The 16,595-nt window shown below is 37.2% G+C and overlaps 1 protein-coding gene and 1 long non-coding RNA gene across 4 annotated transcripts in view; one reads left to right on the top strand and one right to left on the bottom strand.

The window, feature by feature from the left end:
- The window catches only part of LOC5506059 (arf-GAP with Rho-GAP domain, ANK repeat and PH domain-containing protein 1), a 33,605-nt gene that overhangs the window by 3,275 nt on the left and 13,735 nt on the right, over window positions 1-16,595 (top strand). For all 3 annotated transcript variants that reach the window (XM_048733372.1, XM_048733371.1, XM_048733370.1), the window contains 25 exons: window positions 300-340; window positions 414-489; window positions 871-939; window positions 1,767-1,833; window positions 2,309-2,361; window positions 2,602-2,655; window positions 2,858-2,907; window positions 3,157-3,205; window positions 4,685-4,797; window positions 5,152-5,236; window positions 5,313-5,373; window positions 5,751-5,807; window positions 6,183-6,268; window positions 7,023-7,111; window positions 7,450-7,543; window positions 8,367-8,435; window positions 8,642-8,681; window positions 9,189-9,229; window positions 9,296-9,332; window positions 9,699-9,748; window positions 11,954-12,019; window positions 12,543-12,596; window positions 12,705-12,811; window positions 13,022-13,091; window positions 14,989-15,079. In XM_048733372.1, the coding sequence (XP_048589329.1) occupies window positions 300-340; window positions 414-489; window positions 871-939; window positions 1,767-1,833; window positions 2,309-2,361; window positions 2,602-2,655; window positions 2,858-2,907; window positions 3,157-3,205; window positions 4,685-4,797; window positions 5,152-5,236; window positions 5,313-5,373; window positions 5,751-5,807; window positions 6,183-6,268; window positions 7,023-7,111; window positions 7,450-7,543; window positions 8,367-8,435; window positions 8,642-8,681; window positions 9,189-9,229; window positions 9,296-9,332; window positions 9,699-9,748; window positions 11,954-12,019; window positions 12,543-12,596; window positions 12,705-12,811; window positions 13,022-13,091; window positions 14,989-15,079 (1,669 nt within the window). The remainder of the gene's footprint in view (window positions 1-299; window positions 341-413; window positions 490-870; window positions 940-1,766; window positions 1,834-2,308; window positions 2,362-2,601; window positions 2,656-2,857; window positions 2,908-3,156; window positions 3,206-4,684; window positions 4,798-5,151; window positions 5,237-5,312; window positions 5,374-5,750; window positions 5,808-6,182; window positions 6,269-7,022; window positions 7,112-7,449; window positions 7,544-8,366; window positions 8,436-8,641; window positions 8,682-9,188; window positions 9,230-9,295; window positions 9,333-9,698; window positions 9,749-11,953; window positions 12,020-12,542; window positions 12,597-12,704; window positions 12,812-13,021; window positions 13,092-14,988; window positions 15,080-16,595) is intronic.
- LOC116613930 lies at window positions 6,629-16,445 on the bottom strand. The gene is made up of 2 exons (XR_004294277.2): window positions 16,017-16,445; window positions 6,629-9,983 (listed from the first exon to the last, which is right to left on the bottom strand). It is a non-coding gene; the product is annotated as an uncharacterized LOC116613930 (long non-coding RNA).

The following is a 16,595-nucleotide window of genomic DNA, read 5'->3' as shown; positions in this document are numbered from 1 at the left end:
TTGACTTTTGCTTGTTCAGTAGAAAACAGTAGAAAATGTATCTATTACACAGAATGCTTCTTATAATTTCCAAAATTAATTGTATTGTTTTCTACCATCACCACCCTTGTTGCCAATTTTGTACATGTGATGATAATTTCATCCCAGATTGCATCCTCTCCATCCTTTTTGTCAAAATGTTTGAATATACTGTGAGTAATAAAGTGCAGAATTTTTGGCAATGAAAATATGCACACTGGTATACCTTTATTCTTATTGTATGTATCTTGCACTGAGATATTTTTTTCCATTGATTATAGAATCTCCGTTCAACAAGTGGTTATTTGTACAAACAAGGAGGGTAAGAGCTGCTTTTTTTAACCATTTTTTTGTCAATCAAATTAGAAGCATTGAGTACTTTATTGATACTTCAGGCGACAGAACAACAAAGGCTGGAAAAAGAGGTGGTTTGTCTTTGATGGGACCTCTCTCAAATACTACACAAACAAGGTAAAGTTGTTCCTTGATTTAATGATCCCTCATCTCATCACTATCCAGTGGGTTGTCCAAAATACCAACAAATTTATGCATGGTGGTATTGTCTGAAACAACTCAGGCCACTAAGCGTATTATAGAATTAGGTAAAACAATTGAAGGGTACAATGTCATGCATACATTTGTCAAATTATTGGACTAGTATGACTATTGGATTTGAAGTTGCTTTTTGAAGTTGTATTAAGATTTATATTGCATATTACGATGCCTTGATCACCCTTACCAGTTTGTATGCACCCAGGCATTACTGTTACTGTAATTCTTCCAAATATTGGCATAACTTTCCTCACCCAGGATAACTTGTGAGTTCTTAATTTAAAATATCTTTTTTTTCAGGATTCCCAGGAGTCTCTTCACATCATTCCTGTGACGCAGATGAAGGATGTTTTGGTTGAGCCTGGTGAAGTGAGTTTAAAAAACAAAATAAACATAAACATGAGATTTGTGTCAACAAGAGATTTGTGTGATACTGGCACAGGGTCGACCGGATTGGCATTATTTTAGAGGAGTAACAGTTGTATTATATTATTTCTCAGATGAAGAGGTTATAAAAGCTATGTAGGTTGTGTCTCATTTCACTTCATTACCCTGTACTTGACTAGAAGAGGAACTTCTCATTCATGGACTATGCTTAGTGGCTAACATTCTAACCCACACTCGTCATTGTATTTCGGGAGACCATATAATAAAGAGTTGCAGTTGTTGATCTTGAAGATAACAAATGCATTTACTAATGTTTTGGTAGCATCAAAATATATATAATGTTTTACTTAAGAAATATTACGAGGTGGTAAAAAGCAGATTTTACATTGCTGTTTACGTGAGGTGCCATTGATAAAGTAGAATAAAAAAATACTCCAATATTGTGAGCTTCTTTAAATACAGTCATTGCCAAACCAAAGGAGTATTAGAAGTATCTGTGCTGATGGCTAGTCAGCGACTGTAGTATATGAAATAAGCTCTTTGATAAATACTCAAAAACAGATATTTATATCATAAGTAATACTTAGGAACTGACCAATTGTTATCTGACTGTTTGGTAACAAAAACAAATAAAATTTTAGCAAGCCAAAGTCACAGGAAAAAGAAAATGAACAAGCAATCCGTGTCAAAAAGGCACAGCAACATTCCAGGAAACTGGGTGTTTTCCTAAATTGATGTGTTTACTGTATGTGAATGGTTAATTGGATGGTTGTTGGATGCTGAAGTACATGTTTTATCTTCCCTTGCAGACTAGAAAGGCCCGTTTCAACCTAATAACTGGGAACCGTGTTTTTATGCTTGCCTCAGACACCATGAGTAAGTGTGCCCTTGCAATCACTTGCCCTGACATTCACGTGACGAATAGATGTCAGGGTTTCAGGAGAAATACTGTACAGTTTAGTTGTTCCCTGAAATAATCTTGAAAGATGGGTGCCATCGCACCAAAGTGGGGCACTAATAATGTCTATAAAAGATAAATGACTAATACATTTTGTCTAAAATGTGTGTTTAAATGTGGGTGGGGTGGATGGCCCACTGGCCTGGCCCACCCTGGTACCCCCCATTGAGCAAGTTGTGATGTAAAGCGGATTATTTATAGAAATAAAAATCATCATAAATTAGAAATGATCATGCAAAACGGGAAATCTAGATCACAATTTATGGTATCACAATAAAGTAATATCTGAATAGATATTACTTTATTGAATTAGTAAGAATTTGATTAAAATGTTTGCTTCTAAACTTAATGTTTGTTTTAAAAGCATTGTTTTTCTCTATCTTTGTTTTTCAGCGGACATGAACCTGTGGGCCCAGACTTTAATGGCTGCTATTCTTCAATATAAGGTACATAGGTAGGCAGATGCAGAGTGATTTCAGTCAAAATCTTGCTGGTAAATGTGATATTTTGCTTTGAACATCGTTCATCAAGTGGATGTAAATGGATTGAAATTAAGTACTTTTAGGTTTCAGAAAGTAAACCAATCACATCCTCCTCATATAATCTGTCTTCCCTGTGATCCCATTCTTCTAGGGTAAAAGTTCTTCTAGTACCAGAAGATTTATCTATTAATATTTTTTAAACAGGCTGATGATTCTGTTAAGAAGCCTGGAGGTACCATGAGTGATCCAGACAAAGAGGTGAATTTATGACAAATGACTTTCATGGATCATCTGTGCCCCCCAAAGTTTGTAGCCCTTTTAGGGAGGTCTTGCCAAAGTTTATGAAACAAGAAAAGTAACAAAAATTCTATGTGGCAATTTTTCTATTTTTATTTTGCTTGTAATAATAAAAATGCTTTATTATCCTTTTAAAAGACCATTTTTCTCTGTGTTTGTGAAGGGCTGGTTAAAGAAACAGGGCCACAACATGATGGGTGATTGGAAAAGAAGGTAATTTCTTTGTTTTGTCACTTCTGCCTTGAATTATTGAGGAATATTTGAAAGACATATGCAGGATTAGGAATATCATAGCTAAAGCTCACTCTCTTGATGAAGTAACTGAAATCCCTAAATATCTGAAGGATAGATGATGTTGTTGTTGTTATGTAATGTCATTTGCAAAATTTTTGTCCCCCCCCCCCTACCCCTTGTATATATAATGTAAGTTTATCTAATATTATGATGATTTTTTGTTCTTAGATATGTTGCCATAAAGGGAGGGTCGATCTGTTACTATGACACATACGACGTGAGTATGAAGGAGTGTTACATAAGAATGACACATAACAGTCATACAACATATCATACACAGCAGACCCCTGCTGCATTATATGGGAAATAGATGTGAATTTTGTAGGGCTTCAGGCCTCTATTAGCATGGAAAACCACAAGAAGCAACAGAAGTATAACTGTATACAGATAGCACCTAAGGGCACTCAGCTTTTGGGCTTGGTTGTTTCCTACAACTGTTTGAAAAATGCAACTGTGACAATGAAAAAAGTACAATAAGAACAACAAATTCCGTGAAATTCCGTTGATTAGCCACAAAAAGAAGAAAGAAGAAAGTGGCTGAATAGATCTCTTTAAGGTTACGGGGTGCTTTCAGCCCGCGGGATGTCTAAAAACCCAAAGTGTCAAGGAAGAACGTCAGATTTAATCGAATATGCTCATGTTATATGTCATTGTATGTCATTGGGAAATACGATAATTCTTTTTGTTTCTAGGTTTGATGAAATGCTTTATTTTTTAATGGGTTTTAATCACGCGCTAGTTTTTAGCCAATCAAATCCCTTAAAAACCCTAATGTGTCTAAACTAGCCGGCAGATCTTTACGTTTTATGGCTTATGTCAATCACCATATACACACCTACCAAACTGTGTTCGCCTTTGAGATTTTTTCTTTGTTCCTATGCAAATTTTAAGTCAAAGTCAGAGGACTAAATAATTTCCAGGTAACACGACACCGGAGGACATAAAATGTGATCCGCTCAAAATCTCTCCAAAGCCGAACACAGCATTGCTCTTGAATAAATAACCTAGCCTGTTGCCAAATTTTGCGGTCATAGCTCTTATACTTTATGCACATTAAGCCGAGAAAATCTCAGTTGAAAGTTCTTGGAGAGTGTGACACCTACTTGAGTTATCTGTCAACAAGGTGATCCTATAATCAGCTCTAGATAAACAGACTGACCAAAAAGAGGCGAAAACCGAGTCTTTACAGAGAGTTTCGAATTTCGCCATGAGAAAAACAAGTTACAAGCAAGAATTCCTTCACATATATGGTGAAGACAAGGAAAAGCCGAGCTCACACAAAACCAGGAAAGCGCGGCTGAGACCCGGCTTTTTTGTTTATCCATCGGTTATATATTTTGGAACGCTAATAGGACTTTCTGCAAGACAAAGGAACTAAATTTTAGATTGTTGAATTCACGATTTATGGGTAAAAACAGTATGCTAATTAACTATAACTGAAGGTCCCGGATGTAGGGAACACATGGTTCCAGTAAGTGATAAGAGGATTAAATGATTATAACACCTTGATGCTTAGACAAAGTCTTAAAGCAAAATTCGTTTTTTTCTTATTATATCGAGAAGATAATTAAAATCCAAACATTTTTCTAGCTATAATAAAGGTAATGTAGTAGGGAATTTGAAGATGCAAAAATATTTTTTCAATAGAATTTTCACTTCAAGACACCCTGTAACATTAAAACTCTGTGTTTTTCAGGACTTTCAGTTCGAGACCCCTATTCATTCCATTGAGGCTCAGCTTGCAAGTGTTAAACAAGACCCAAACCACCGAAACCGATTTAATATCATCACATCACAAAAGACATTCAGGTAAAAATAAAAGAGATTATTCTGTTTTTTGTCACTCTACCTATCACAAATATGCAGACGGATGGAAAAAGAATTTTGCCTAGAGGGGGTTTGACACAGTTATTGTGAGGATTTGCTAATTCTTAAAAAAATTCCAGCAAAGAAGATTCTTCTTGTTTTAGCCAAGTCACTCACATAATCCCCCCTGGCAACCGGTATATTTTACACATATCTTATGCTCGTTCTGTCAGGGATTTCTCAATTCTCAGGTTGCAATTTTCAACAGGTGCATCTACTAAGACATTCAGGGCCTATTTACCCTAAACTTCCACTAATAGATCCATTAATGAAAAAAAAAATGTTTTTTTTGCTAAGTTTCCAGGTGGAGAATGACTTCGAAGTGAGCTCATGGATTGAAGCAGTACAGAGAGCCATTCAGATTGGTCTCAGTGACCCTGCAGTAAGTGCCATGCCCTCCTCTACTCCACCTTCAGCTTTTTAATACTGTCTCTTATAAGATGTGTTTGTCTGTGCAGGTTTTAGAATATGTATTCACAAATCCAAGCAACAGAAAATGCGCTGACTGCGGCAACAAAGGTATTGCATCTTTTATAGCTTTGCCTGGTACAAGAGACACACACACAGTTGTGTTAAGAGAATGTGACACAATACAACACAATTTCTTCTTTTTTACTTCAACCAGGTCCAAACGGATTTTCTTTCCATGATGCATATTAATTGACAATATACTCAACTCACCAATGTGACAATATCACCGAGGGCGTAAAAGCATGCTTTCTTACTTAAATAACCATGTCTAAACAAACTTTCTTCTCATGATAATTATTCGGACAGCTACTCACATCTGTTTTTTTTGTAGTCAGCAATTATGTACCCTTGCAATTTTTATTGTTTGACATTATGAAGTCTATCTACCTACCTATTTGATTCATACAAGTTTTGTTTCCTTTCAGATCCTTATCCTCACGCCTCAGTCAACCATTTTGTTTGCATCTGTGGAAATTGTTGTGGTAAGTAATACCCTTTAACAACATTTTAATGTCATTGACACCAGGTTATCGACATTAATTACATTATGTTTAATAAATAAGGTAGTGTGTTTGTGATAGTTTCTCTAGTGTTAAGCGAAATGTCTTTGCTTGGACGTTTTTTTAATAGAGCTTTTTCCCAAAACGTGTCATGATAAGCATAGGAAGTTGTAAAACTAACAAAATTTTTTTTTAAAACAACTTAACAATAACTTAATGCGTTAACGCGAGTAACGATGTCAAGGCTTAATTATTATAGCAGTCCGGTAGAACCTTATTGAGCTGTAAATTTATTCTGAGGTTGCCCAAATCGCTCCATCTTTATTTCCCTTGATGTCCACTGCTGTATTGTTTCAGGTTCCCACAGAAGCTTGGGCTCAAACATCTCCAAGCCTCGGTCTCTTCTTATGGACAAGAAAATATGGAATGACGATCTGAAAGAGGTATTTATTAAGATAGAATATATGTGACTGTCGAACTCTTTCTTGCTTGGAACAGCACCTGACCTAATGTCTTTTTTGTGCTTTTAATCATTCGGTTATGAATTAAACGATAGAATAGAATATCATCTAAGGACTGTTTACGGCTTGTAGAGCCCTCCTTTCTCCAAACAAACTATGGCCAACTTGCTTTCTCTGTGGCCGCCCCCCGACTGTGGAACAAGCTGCCCTTTGTAATTCGTTCTTCTTCAAATGTCAATTGTTTTAAAACTCAGCTAAAAACATATCTTTTTAAAATGGCCTATGATATCTAATAAATGTACACAAGTTTGTTATGTTATGTTATTTATTTATTTAACTTTCTTTTGCTACTTAGCCTGTAATTTATTAATTTAGTAATTGATTTATTTATAAATCGATACGCCAGTAGATTCAGATTTAGATTAGATTTAGATTTTTAGACTTTTTAGACTTCTTAAAAATATTATTTTGAATTGTGAAGCGCTTAGAACAGCGATGTATAAGCACTATATAAATGTTATTCATTATTATTATAGAATACCTTTCACACATTTGAACTTGTTAGTTCGCCCTTTTGCGAGGGAATAATAAGCAAACTAGTTTTTTTTCCAGTTATGACTTTTTTGGCAAAAAAAAAACTTTTACAGGCATCTTGATTCCTTGGGCCCAAAGAATTCACTTGTTTGACTTGATATCCTCATATTACGGTTAAAGTTGATTTCTTTGATCTCTCCAGTTAATGGTCAAGATCGGCAATGAAAATGCTAACAAGCTTCTCGAGTTCAAGATCCCGGATGACGACAGGATAAGACCGGATGCGGACAGGTAAACAACTGACAACAATTCCACCCGTGCCCCTCTCGGAAAGTACTCGGCAATGTTCGGGGCAGGCTCGGGAATTACTCGTTTTTTGTGTTAAGAGCTCAGTTTGACAGGAAAACATTCCATGCATGCACCCTTTTCCTTTTGCGAAGGTAAAGGTATTCGTCAGGAGCTCTCGGTATTTCTCGGAAATCATTCAATAATGAACGAATCGACGATACTCGGGAGTGGCTGTTTAGTATTCGGAATTGACTTAGTAGCTCTTTGGGCTTAGAGCACAAAATGCCAAGCAATTACTCTAGTTGAGTTTCTCCTGATTGCATGCTTGTGTTACCTTTCAGTGCAAAGAGAAGAGAGTTCATCTGCGCAAAATACGAATACAAGAAATACGGCAAGATCCTACCAGAGTACGGCAATGTGGACGCCTTGGGGCAGGTGAGTCGGGTCATGTAGAAGCTATCAGAAGATTTTACCACATTGATTGATTCGCCACGCACAGACAAAACATTGGAAATCAAAACAATAGTACGGGATTACAATAGAAGAATGAGGTAATCCAGCCAATCGTGTTAGGCCTCACGAGCGGGCTTCTACACATCTCGGTGTCGCCTAGACAGTGTTGACCTCTTCATATCCACTTCAATGGAACTGTGTTCCCGTGCAAATATCAGGGAAGTGAAATATCTATCTGATCGGGTGATCTCGTAGCCTAGTCTATCAGTAGCAAAAAGTGCGGGATTTGAAAGACAAAAAATGCTAGATGACCAGACCAGAGAACGGTTTTGACTTTGCCATTTGACATACTAGCTAGTGTGATTTCACTGAAACAGTTCCTCTCAACCTTCTGATCCACGAGTCATTAAACCACGAGGCCCAAGCCCATTCGTGCTCAAGGAATAATTTTTAATCATTTAATAGTTTTCATCGTCTTGATGCTCACGTCGTGCTAAAGTTAGTATATTGTGATCATCAAAAGCAACAAGGGCTGAATCGAACCTTATTAGAAATGTCTTTTTTCAAGCATTTAAAAATGTCGATCAACCACTCCTCTGTCATTGTTTACAATTGAAAATACAACGGCTTATTTGCAAAACTTCTAAATAACCATCCACGGTTGAAGTCGTAACGATATTTCATTTAATATATCTCAGTTACTTGCTTGAATCAGCAGATGGAAATGGATTCTTTGAGTAAGTTATTATTAGCGTAAAATGGTGGCGTGATTGCTTGTAACTCTCTGCTTATATTAATTCCTCAGGCATTACGCGAGTCTGTTCAGACAGATGACGTCATGAGGACCTTTGAACTGATTATCAACAGAGTCAATGTATGTTATGTTGTCCAACCTTCTCACCTCTCTCTTCTCACTTTCCTACCCCTTCATCTTGCTAAGTCGATGTATGTTAAATCCTGTATTCCCTTCCATCAACCTGATCGACTCTCTCCTTTCACTTTCCTACCCCTTCATCCTACTGACCATCATCTAAGTCTATTTTCTTTTACTAACCATTTATTTAATGTCCTCTTTCTCAGGTAAAGTACGTGCCAACAGATAGCGAGGACCAACGAACTCGTAAGTTTTTTTTTAAATTCTTTCCTTATATGCACAATGTCCCGTAAACAAAGTTTCCAAATCTACGCACCGATATTTTTACTGTATGGTTTTGAGAATTTCCTAGCCATATCATTTCGTAGTCTATCATTTTTCAGTCTTTCATTTGGCAGTCTATCATTTCGATCATCATTTTTGAATGCATTTAGCATCGATCCGGTGCGATCCGGTGCGCCATCTTAACTAACTGGATGCGAAACTTTCTATTCTTAATATTTCTAAATAAAGCAGACATTTACATCCGTCTTGAAGTTCTCTCTTGAATGTTCGATACTTTTTATCAACTTTTGTTTGAGAACTTCTAGGTTTACATCTAGCATGGTCAAACTATTTTATGGGACAGGATTGCGTTTATGCCAAGCATCTTCTGGTAGTGCAGTGTAATAGTACAGTGTAGTAGTCCTATGGCACGAATGCGACGATCCGGTTGGGCGAGGGCGTCTAATGCTTTTTCCTTCTTACACCCAGCGCTTGAGCTCGCAGTGGCTGCTGGGAAGAATCTACAGGCTGTGAGTTCCCTTTGATGTTTGCCCAATTCGCTTTTTTTAGGTACTAATACTTTCTTCTTTTTGTAGGAGCTTCTGCGGCAGAACGGGGCTGATAGTGAGTCGGGTAAGTAGTATACTGTAATGCTGTAATACTGTGCAATCCCCACTTCCGCTTTAGGTTACTGATTACCAAATCAATGCTCAGCAAAATCATAGGGAAAATTGAATCGAAAAAGTATTGGCATTATTGATTCACGCGAATTTACTGGGTTCAAGGCATCCCAATACTTTGCAACTTATTTTTTAGATACGTATTGTTGGACTACACCCCAAATATCATAATCTTGTCGGACCAAAAAAATATTTATATTCAAATTCTAAAAGGAAGAACATAGCGTTGTTGTGCTGATTGGTTAGACACGGTGTTATTATGATATCTAAATGGCTGTATGAAATGTGTAATTTGATGTTATCGTACTGCTTTTGTCAGATGACACCTTCACCCCAATCGTAGACATCACCGAACCGCCGAGTTACGAGGTACGTTTTTAATCTGTCATTTTGTGGGACTTTTGTTTGTTTGTTCCTTGAGACTTGTTTGACAACGGATGCGCCTTTGCTGTGCTTGTTTGATATTAAAGTTACTGCGTTTTGTCAATATTCTGCTAAGTCTCACCAAGGATTTCCAACAGCAAAATTGCTTCCGTCTTGTAAAACGATGTCGGTGCCTGTCCAATGAAACGCTTTATCTCACCACCTTTCCAAAGGCGCTGACCTAAAGATTTACATGCAATTCCTTTAGGGAATAAATAAACACAAATATGAAATTGTATATTTAAAGCCTCTGCGGAAACAGAATAGTTTTGCTAACGTTTCTAGCGTCAGTAAAAAGAGGACGCATACTATTCCGTTAGTTTGAATGACAAAAGCTAAACAGCGGCTTAGCAGTAGGAAATTGTTGTCGAGAGTTCGCCGAATACTGGCATTTGTAGTAATAGAGTTCTCTCTACGAGACCATTCTAGCTTTTCTTTTAAAATAAGTTTTAAATCCACCTGAATCAATGTGCTATTCAATCCATCCTACAATATAAACATCTCCTTTCTTTTTCTAAGGCAACAGGTAATCTATGGACAGTAATATTTCAAGAATGAAACTTGAAAACAGCGTCACGGATTTCAGATTTGAAATCCGTTTTTTTTTTGCGGCGCGCAATCCTAAGGGCAGTGCTTTTATCGCTCCACTGATTGGCTGATCCATAATGAAATGGAATCGATTTTTTCTGCATGTGCTTCTCCGTCAGACGAGTCATTTGTCGTTAAAGTATGCTATATGAATATTTACGAGTCATTTGTCGTTAAAGTATGCTATATGAATATTTACGAGTCATTTGTCGTTAAAGTATGCTATATGAATATTTAACATAAGAAATAGATTATTGTCTATAAATGGCGTTTTTATCCGATGTAGATTAATTTCGGAAGAATCGTCATAATTGCTTGTTTAATTTGTCAACTTTTGGCGCCATTCTTATTATGTTGCTTTGTGACTTTTAATGAGGATGTGAAAACCTCAGTTGATAAGAAGTCGTCTTTTTTTTCTGCAGCCGTTATGGAAAATCCTCAAAACTATTTTTCTTTTAGGCATAAAAAGACTACTGCGATATATTTCATTATTTTCGTCCTTGTGCCTTGGATAGCCAAAACAAAGTTATCGTATCACTAGAATCCAGAGCCGATAAATACGTGACAATTCTCCAAAACGTTAACAACGAATAGGGTTTATGGATGCAAAAAGTAATAAATAACATCTTTTAGCAATATTGTTAATCTAAAGATAGCATGATTAACTTTTTGGCTACTCGTCCTCAATCTAAGAATTGAATTGTTCTTTGTATCGTGCGAGTATTTTATCGCCTGCCGATGATCGCCTTATCTGGTGAAAGCCTGAAAACCAGCTATACCATTTGATAATTTGATATATTTGTGTCTACCCTAGCTATTGATATTTGAAATTTTAAATGTCAAGTTCATACTATTTGAAATGTTCTATTGTTGCTGTCGGGCTAGAAAAGAAATGTTGTTTTTCTTATAAATCCACAGGGATCCCCGCCGCCATATTTTAATATCACCTCCCTCTTCTAAGAAAATATTTGTTAAAAAATAAAATGAAAATCTAAACATCCAATTTTAGTGGAGATAAAGCGTTAGGGAATTTCTAAATGCTTTCCATTGCAGTTACATTTCTGCAGTTTTATTTCTGAGGGGATATCTGATATTCCATTTACGCCTCTGCATTAGCATTTCCAAGCAGAATTTAATTAGATGGGTTCGGCTTTCTGCTAGTTTCTGCCTCTGGTCGGCGCGTTTCCTCCTCTCGAATGGCTGCGCGAGGATGTGTGATGCTTTCTCTAGCCTTGACTCTTTCATATCAAATTTCCCCTCGTATTACAGACAGGTAAATACAGCATCTTTGGTAGTTATTGCTTTTTAAACTGCTCAATATTCTAGCAGGAAGTCATGGGCTAGATTCAAACGTGTTGGTTTACGTTGGTCGGGATATTTGAAGAACTGATTTATTTTACCATTTTTGGACTTGGCTAGACTTAACAGCTTATATTTCAAGGATGCTTTTTTTACGTCGAAAATATATGTTTCTATTTAGGGTTAAATGGTTTCACCATTCTAGATTTTTTATCAGTGCTTTTGCCCGTGCTTTGTATTCACCAAATGCTGTTTATTTTCCAGGTGGTTTCGTCTCCGCCGGTGGACACGTTTGAAAGATCGGGATACCTGTATCGCAAAGAAGGAGCGGTTAGTCAGCTTGAACGCCAACAGCCGCCATTTTCTTCTCTATTATTTCAATTGGTCTCTTGTGGGTTTTCAAGTTTAGCACGGCGGCGACGACTGGCGAAATGCCGTTTCAGTTTTGAGTTAAGAAACCCGAAAAATTCGATGAAAAAACTCAACCACGTTATATTTACGCAGTTTTTTTTCCAAGCGACACAGAGCTGCAAAAGATACTTTAATTATGTACCTACTTTATGTTTCTTTAAAAACTCTTTTATTTCGCATTTGCGGTTTGTTTGCACTTAATTTAAGAACCCTTGTATTAAAAAAATGTCCTCTTTTGTCGGCTGTCAATGGTAGCATTTACAAACTGAAAATGTATAATAACGAGTTTAGTCAACGGTAAAGTACGTGAAGGTGGTCGCCAAGAAAAAAAAGTTTAAGGGGGTGAGGGACACTCTAATGCAAAAGATTTCGGTTAGCATAATGCAGCTGGAAAATAGCTCACGTATTTACGTTTAATTACAATTTTTGTTTTTGTATTTAGATGAAGAAGCGATGGTTTACGTTCAAAGATCGTCAGCTTAAGTACTTCCGCGGGGTAAATAAAACCTTTTAACACTTCATGCGGAGAAATGCACTTGTTTCGTTATGCGATTTGCCTTTTCCAAACAATGGGAATCCAATTAATTGTTGCTGTGAATGACAGTGTGGCGACAAGGAACCAATGGGCGTGATCGATCTGGCCAACGTGACGTCACTCACAATGAATACTAATGAGGGGACCTTGCTATTGGAGATTGTCACATTCGATAAGTGAGTTCTTTTTTTGTTAAATTGATATTAATATTGAAACAATAAGTTAACCTGATTCCCTTGTCATCTTTGAGACCTTTTTCTGTTGTTTTCCTTTCTGTCTTGATATGGTACCTGGCTAAGTATATATGTTCCCGTAAAAGTTGATTGCCATGTACTCTAGTTTCCTTCGAAGAATAATTGTCTTTTTCGTTTTCGCATGGTTCGTAGAACACACATACTGAAGGGCGAAACCGACGAAGAGCTGGAGGCCTGGTTTACAGCATTACGAAACAAGCAGGTTTGTACAAATGCCAAATTTAGAGGTTCAGCTCTAGTTTGCCTATGATTCATGTGTGTCTTATGTATGCTTGCCTATGATTCATACGTGTCTTATGTATGCTTGCCTATGATTCATGTGTGTCTTGTGTATGCTTGCCTATGATTCATGTGTGTCTTATGTATGCTTGCCTATGATTCATGTGTGTCTTGTGTATGCTTGCCTATGATTCATGTTTGTCTTATGTATGCTTGCCTATGATTCATGTGTGTCTTATGTATGCTTGCTTATGATTCATGTGTCTTATGTATGCTTGCCTATGATTCATATGTGTCTTATGTATGCTTGCCTGTGATTCATATGTGTCTTGTGTATGCTTGCCTATGATTCATATGTGTCTTATGTATGCTTGCCTATGATTCATGTGTGTTTTGTGTATGCTTGCCTATGATTCATATGTGTCGTATGTATGCTTGCCTATGATTCATGTGTGTCTTATGTATGCTTGCCTATGATTCATGTCTGTCTTATGTATGCTTGCCTATGATTCATGTGTGTCTTATGTATGCTTGCTTATGATTCATGTGTCTTATGTATGCTTGCCTATGATTCATATGTGTCTTATGTATGCTTGCCTATGATTCATGTGTCTTGTGTATGCTTGCCTATGATTCATGTGTCTTGTGTATGCGTGCCTATGATTCATATGTGTCTTGTGTATGCTTGCCTATGATTCATATGTGTCTTATGTATGCTTGCCTATGATTCATACGTGTCTTATGTATGCTTGCCTATGATTCATATGTGTCTTATGTATGCGTGCCTATGATTCATATGTGTCTTATGTATGCGTGCCTATGATTCATATGTGTCTTATGTATGCGTGCCTATGATTCATATGTGTCTTATGTATGCTTGCTTATGATTCATGTGTCTTATGTATGCTTGCCTATGATTCATGTGTCTTGTGTATGCTTGCCTATGATTCATATGTGTCTTGTGTATGCTTGCCTATGATTCATATGTGTCTTATGTATGCTTGCTTATGATTCATGTGTCTTATGTATGCTTGCCTATGATTCATATGTGTCTTGTGTATGCTTGCCTATGATTCATATGTGTCTTATGTATGCGTGCCTATGATTCATGTGTGTCTTATGTATGCTTGCTTATGATTCATGTGTCTTATGTATGCTTGCCTATGATTCATGTGTCTTGTGTATGCTTGCCTATGATTCATGTGTCTTGTGTATGCTTGCCTATGACTCATGTGTGTCTTATGTATGCTTGCTTATGATTCATGTGTCTTGTGTATGCTTGCCTATGATTCATGTGTGTCTTGTGTATGCTTGCCTATGATTCATGTGTGTCTTATGTATGCTTGCCTATGATTCATGTGTGTCTTATGTATGCTTGCCTATGATTCATGTGTCTTATGTATGCTTGCCTATGATTCATGTGTCTTGTGTATGCGTGCCTATGATTCATGTGTCTTGTGTATGCGTGCCTATGATTCATATGTGTCTTGTGTATGCTTGCCTATGATTCATATGTGTCTTATGTATGCTTGCCTATGATTCATACGTGTCTTATGTATGCTTGCCTATGATTCATATGTGTCTTATGTATGCGTGCCTATGATTCATATGTGTCTTATGTATGCGTGCCTATGATTCATGTGTGTCTTATGTATGCTTGCCTATGATTCATATGTGTCTTATGTATGCTTGCTTATGATTCATGTGTCTTATGTATGCTTGCCTATGATTCATATGTGTCTTGTGTATGCTTGCCTATGATTCATATGTGTCTTATGTATGCGTGCCTATGATTCATATGTGTCTTGTGTATGCTTGCCTATGATTCATGTGTGCCCCATGTGTTAATGTATTGTTGATGTATTTCATGCCGTTTGTAGGTGTTCAAGGTGCACATCAGCCTGCAAGAACTCGGGTCTGACGGCATCCCGCACATTGTGGCGAACTGCCTGCAGTTCATTGAGACTTACGGTACGTTTGATGACGCAATTTTTTTAATCCAGTCTGCCCGAATTCCTATGAAATTGTTTTTTTTTTTCATTTGTATAAATATTGTAGCTCCTTTACACACTTTATGAGTAGATTTCCACTAAGCTCCAGTAAGAGGTGGCACATGAGCAAAATTCAAAATCCTTCAAATTTTGTCCTAAAGTACTCCAATATATCCTCATTAAGGTGTTGGGTTTTATTTAATCTTTAATTAATTTTTTATCTAAAATTTAACGAATTTTCTGCACCCACCCGAGAATTGTCAAAATGGGCAATTTTCGCTCAATTTATCGGGTCTCGTTTCCCTTTGTAATTCTATTTCGCAACGCTGAAATTTAGAAACCTTGAAACCGGATATACATTGTAGGATGCCTAACAAGTAATTAAGCCTAAATATTAGCTTCAAGCGTAAATATTGGAAGCACAAAAAGCCGTTCTATTTCGTGAAAATCATGCTTGATCAAAATAGCCGATTTGAAGGATTTTTTCGGGAGGAAAAAAAACGTCCCGGTCAAACCGAAAATCCTTTTAAAAACGACTTTCTGATGAGTCCACGTGTTTATCTCAATCGAGATATAATTTTTATTTCCGGGCTCTCACTCATCGCCAAATTCCAGCGCTTTCAAAACTCCTAATTACAACTACTTATCCGCCATTATCTGCGCTAATAAGGTCAACAAGCGCAAACAAAGAGCAGACAAACAAAGTATAGAAAGGAGTTCAAAAGTGCAAGGAAAGCCACGAAATCTGGGCAAATATTCCCTGCTAGCAGAGGCCTCTTTTCTCTGTATTTCGCTGGGCTGGAGTTCGCTGGGCTGGAGTTTTCCTCGCGAACTCCAGCCCAGCGAAATACAGAGAAAAGAGGCCTCTGCTAGCAGGGAAGGCAAATAGAGCTAAGAAGAAACATTTTTTGCCTTACCTTGCTGTACTGTAATTTTAGGTTAACGTTTTCCCTGGTTTTTGTCATAAGATACTTATTGAGCCCAACATTTGACAAATCGACGAATCACTATGAACAAATTGTCGAATGTAATTTAGTGTGATCCACTCCAAATAGACAAACGTAGCTTGTTTCTATCCAATATATCCATCCTACTACAAAGGCAATGTCCAGGGTTTCCATATTTGTGGAGTAACGAGCCATTTATTCTGGATGAAAGTCGTTTCATGCCGCGACAAGCTTTGATCGTGGTCACGTGCGGATTGTCAACAACCTGTCACATGTCTATTTTGATATTTGAAAATATCAATCAGCCTTGTGCTGAATAAGTGATTATCTAATGATTTAGAAACCATAAACCGTGCCCGAAAACGGTTACAAACTTGGATTGGCGGCCAAGACCGGGTATCTGGACGATATTGTGAGTCAAGGCCGGAAACGAGCTTTGTGATTGACACCTACAGATTCACTAATTTATGCATAAAGACATCGTAATACTTGGATGATGTAGCGCGTGCTAGCGACTATGGATAGCAAATGCTCATTTTTATGTTACGC

The sequence above is a fragment of the Nematostella vectensis genome, chromosome 10, assembly GCF_932526225.1.
Source record: "Nematostella vectensis chromosome 10, jaNemVect1.1, whole genome shotgun sequence".
Classification (NCBI taxonomy): Eukaryota; Metazoa; Cnidaria; class Anthozoa; order Actiniaria; family Edwardsiidae; genus Nematostella; species Nematostella vectensis.
This window is presented reverse-complemented; position numbering and strand designations above follow the sequence as displayed.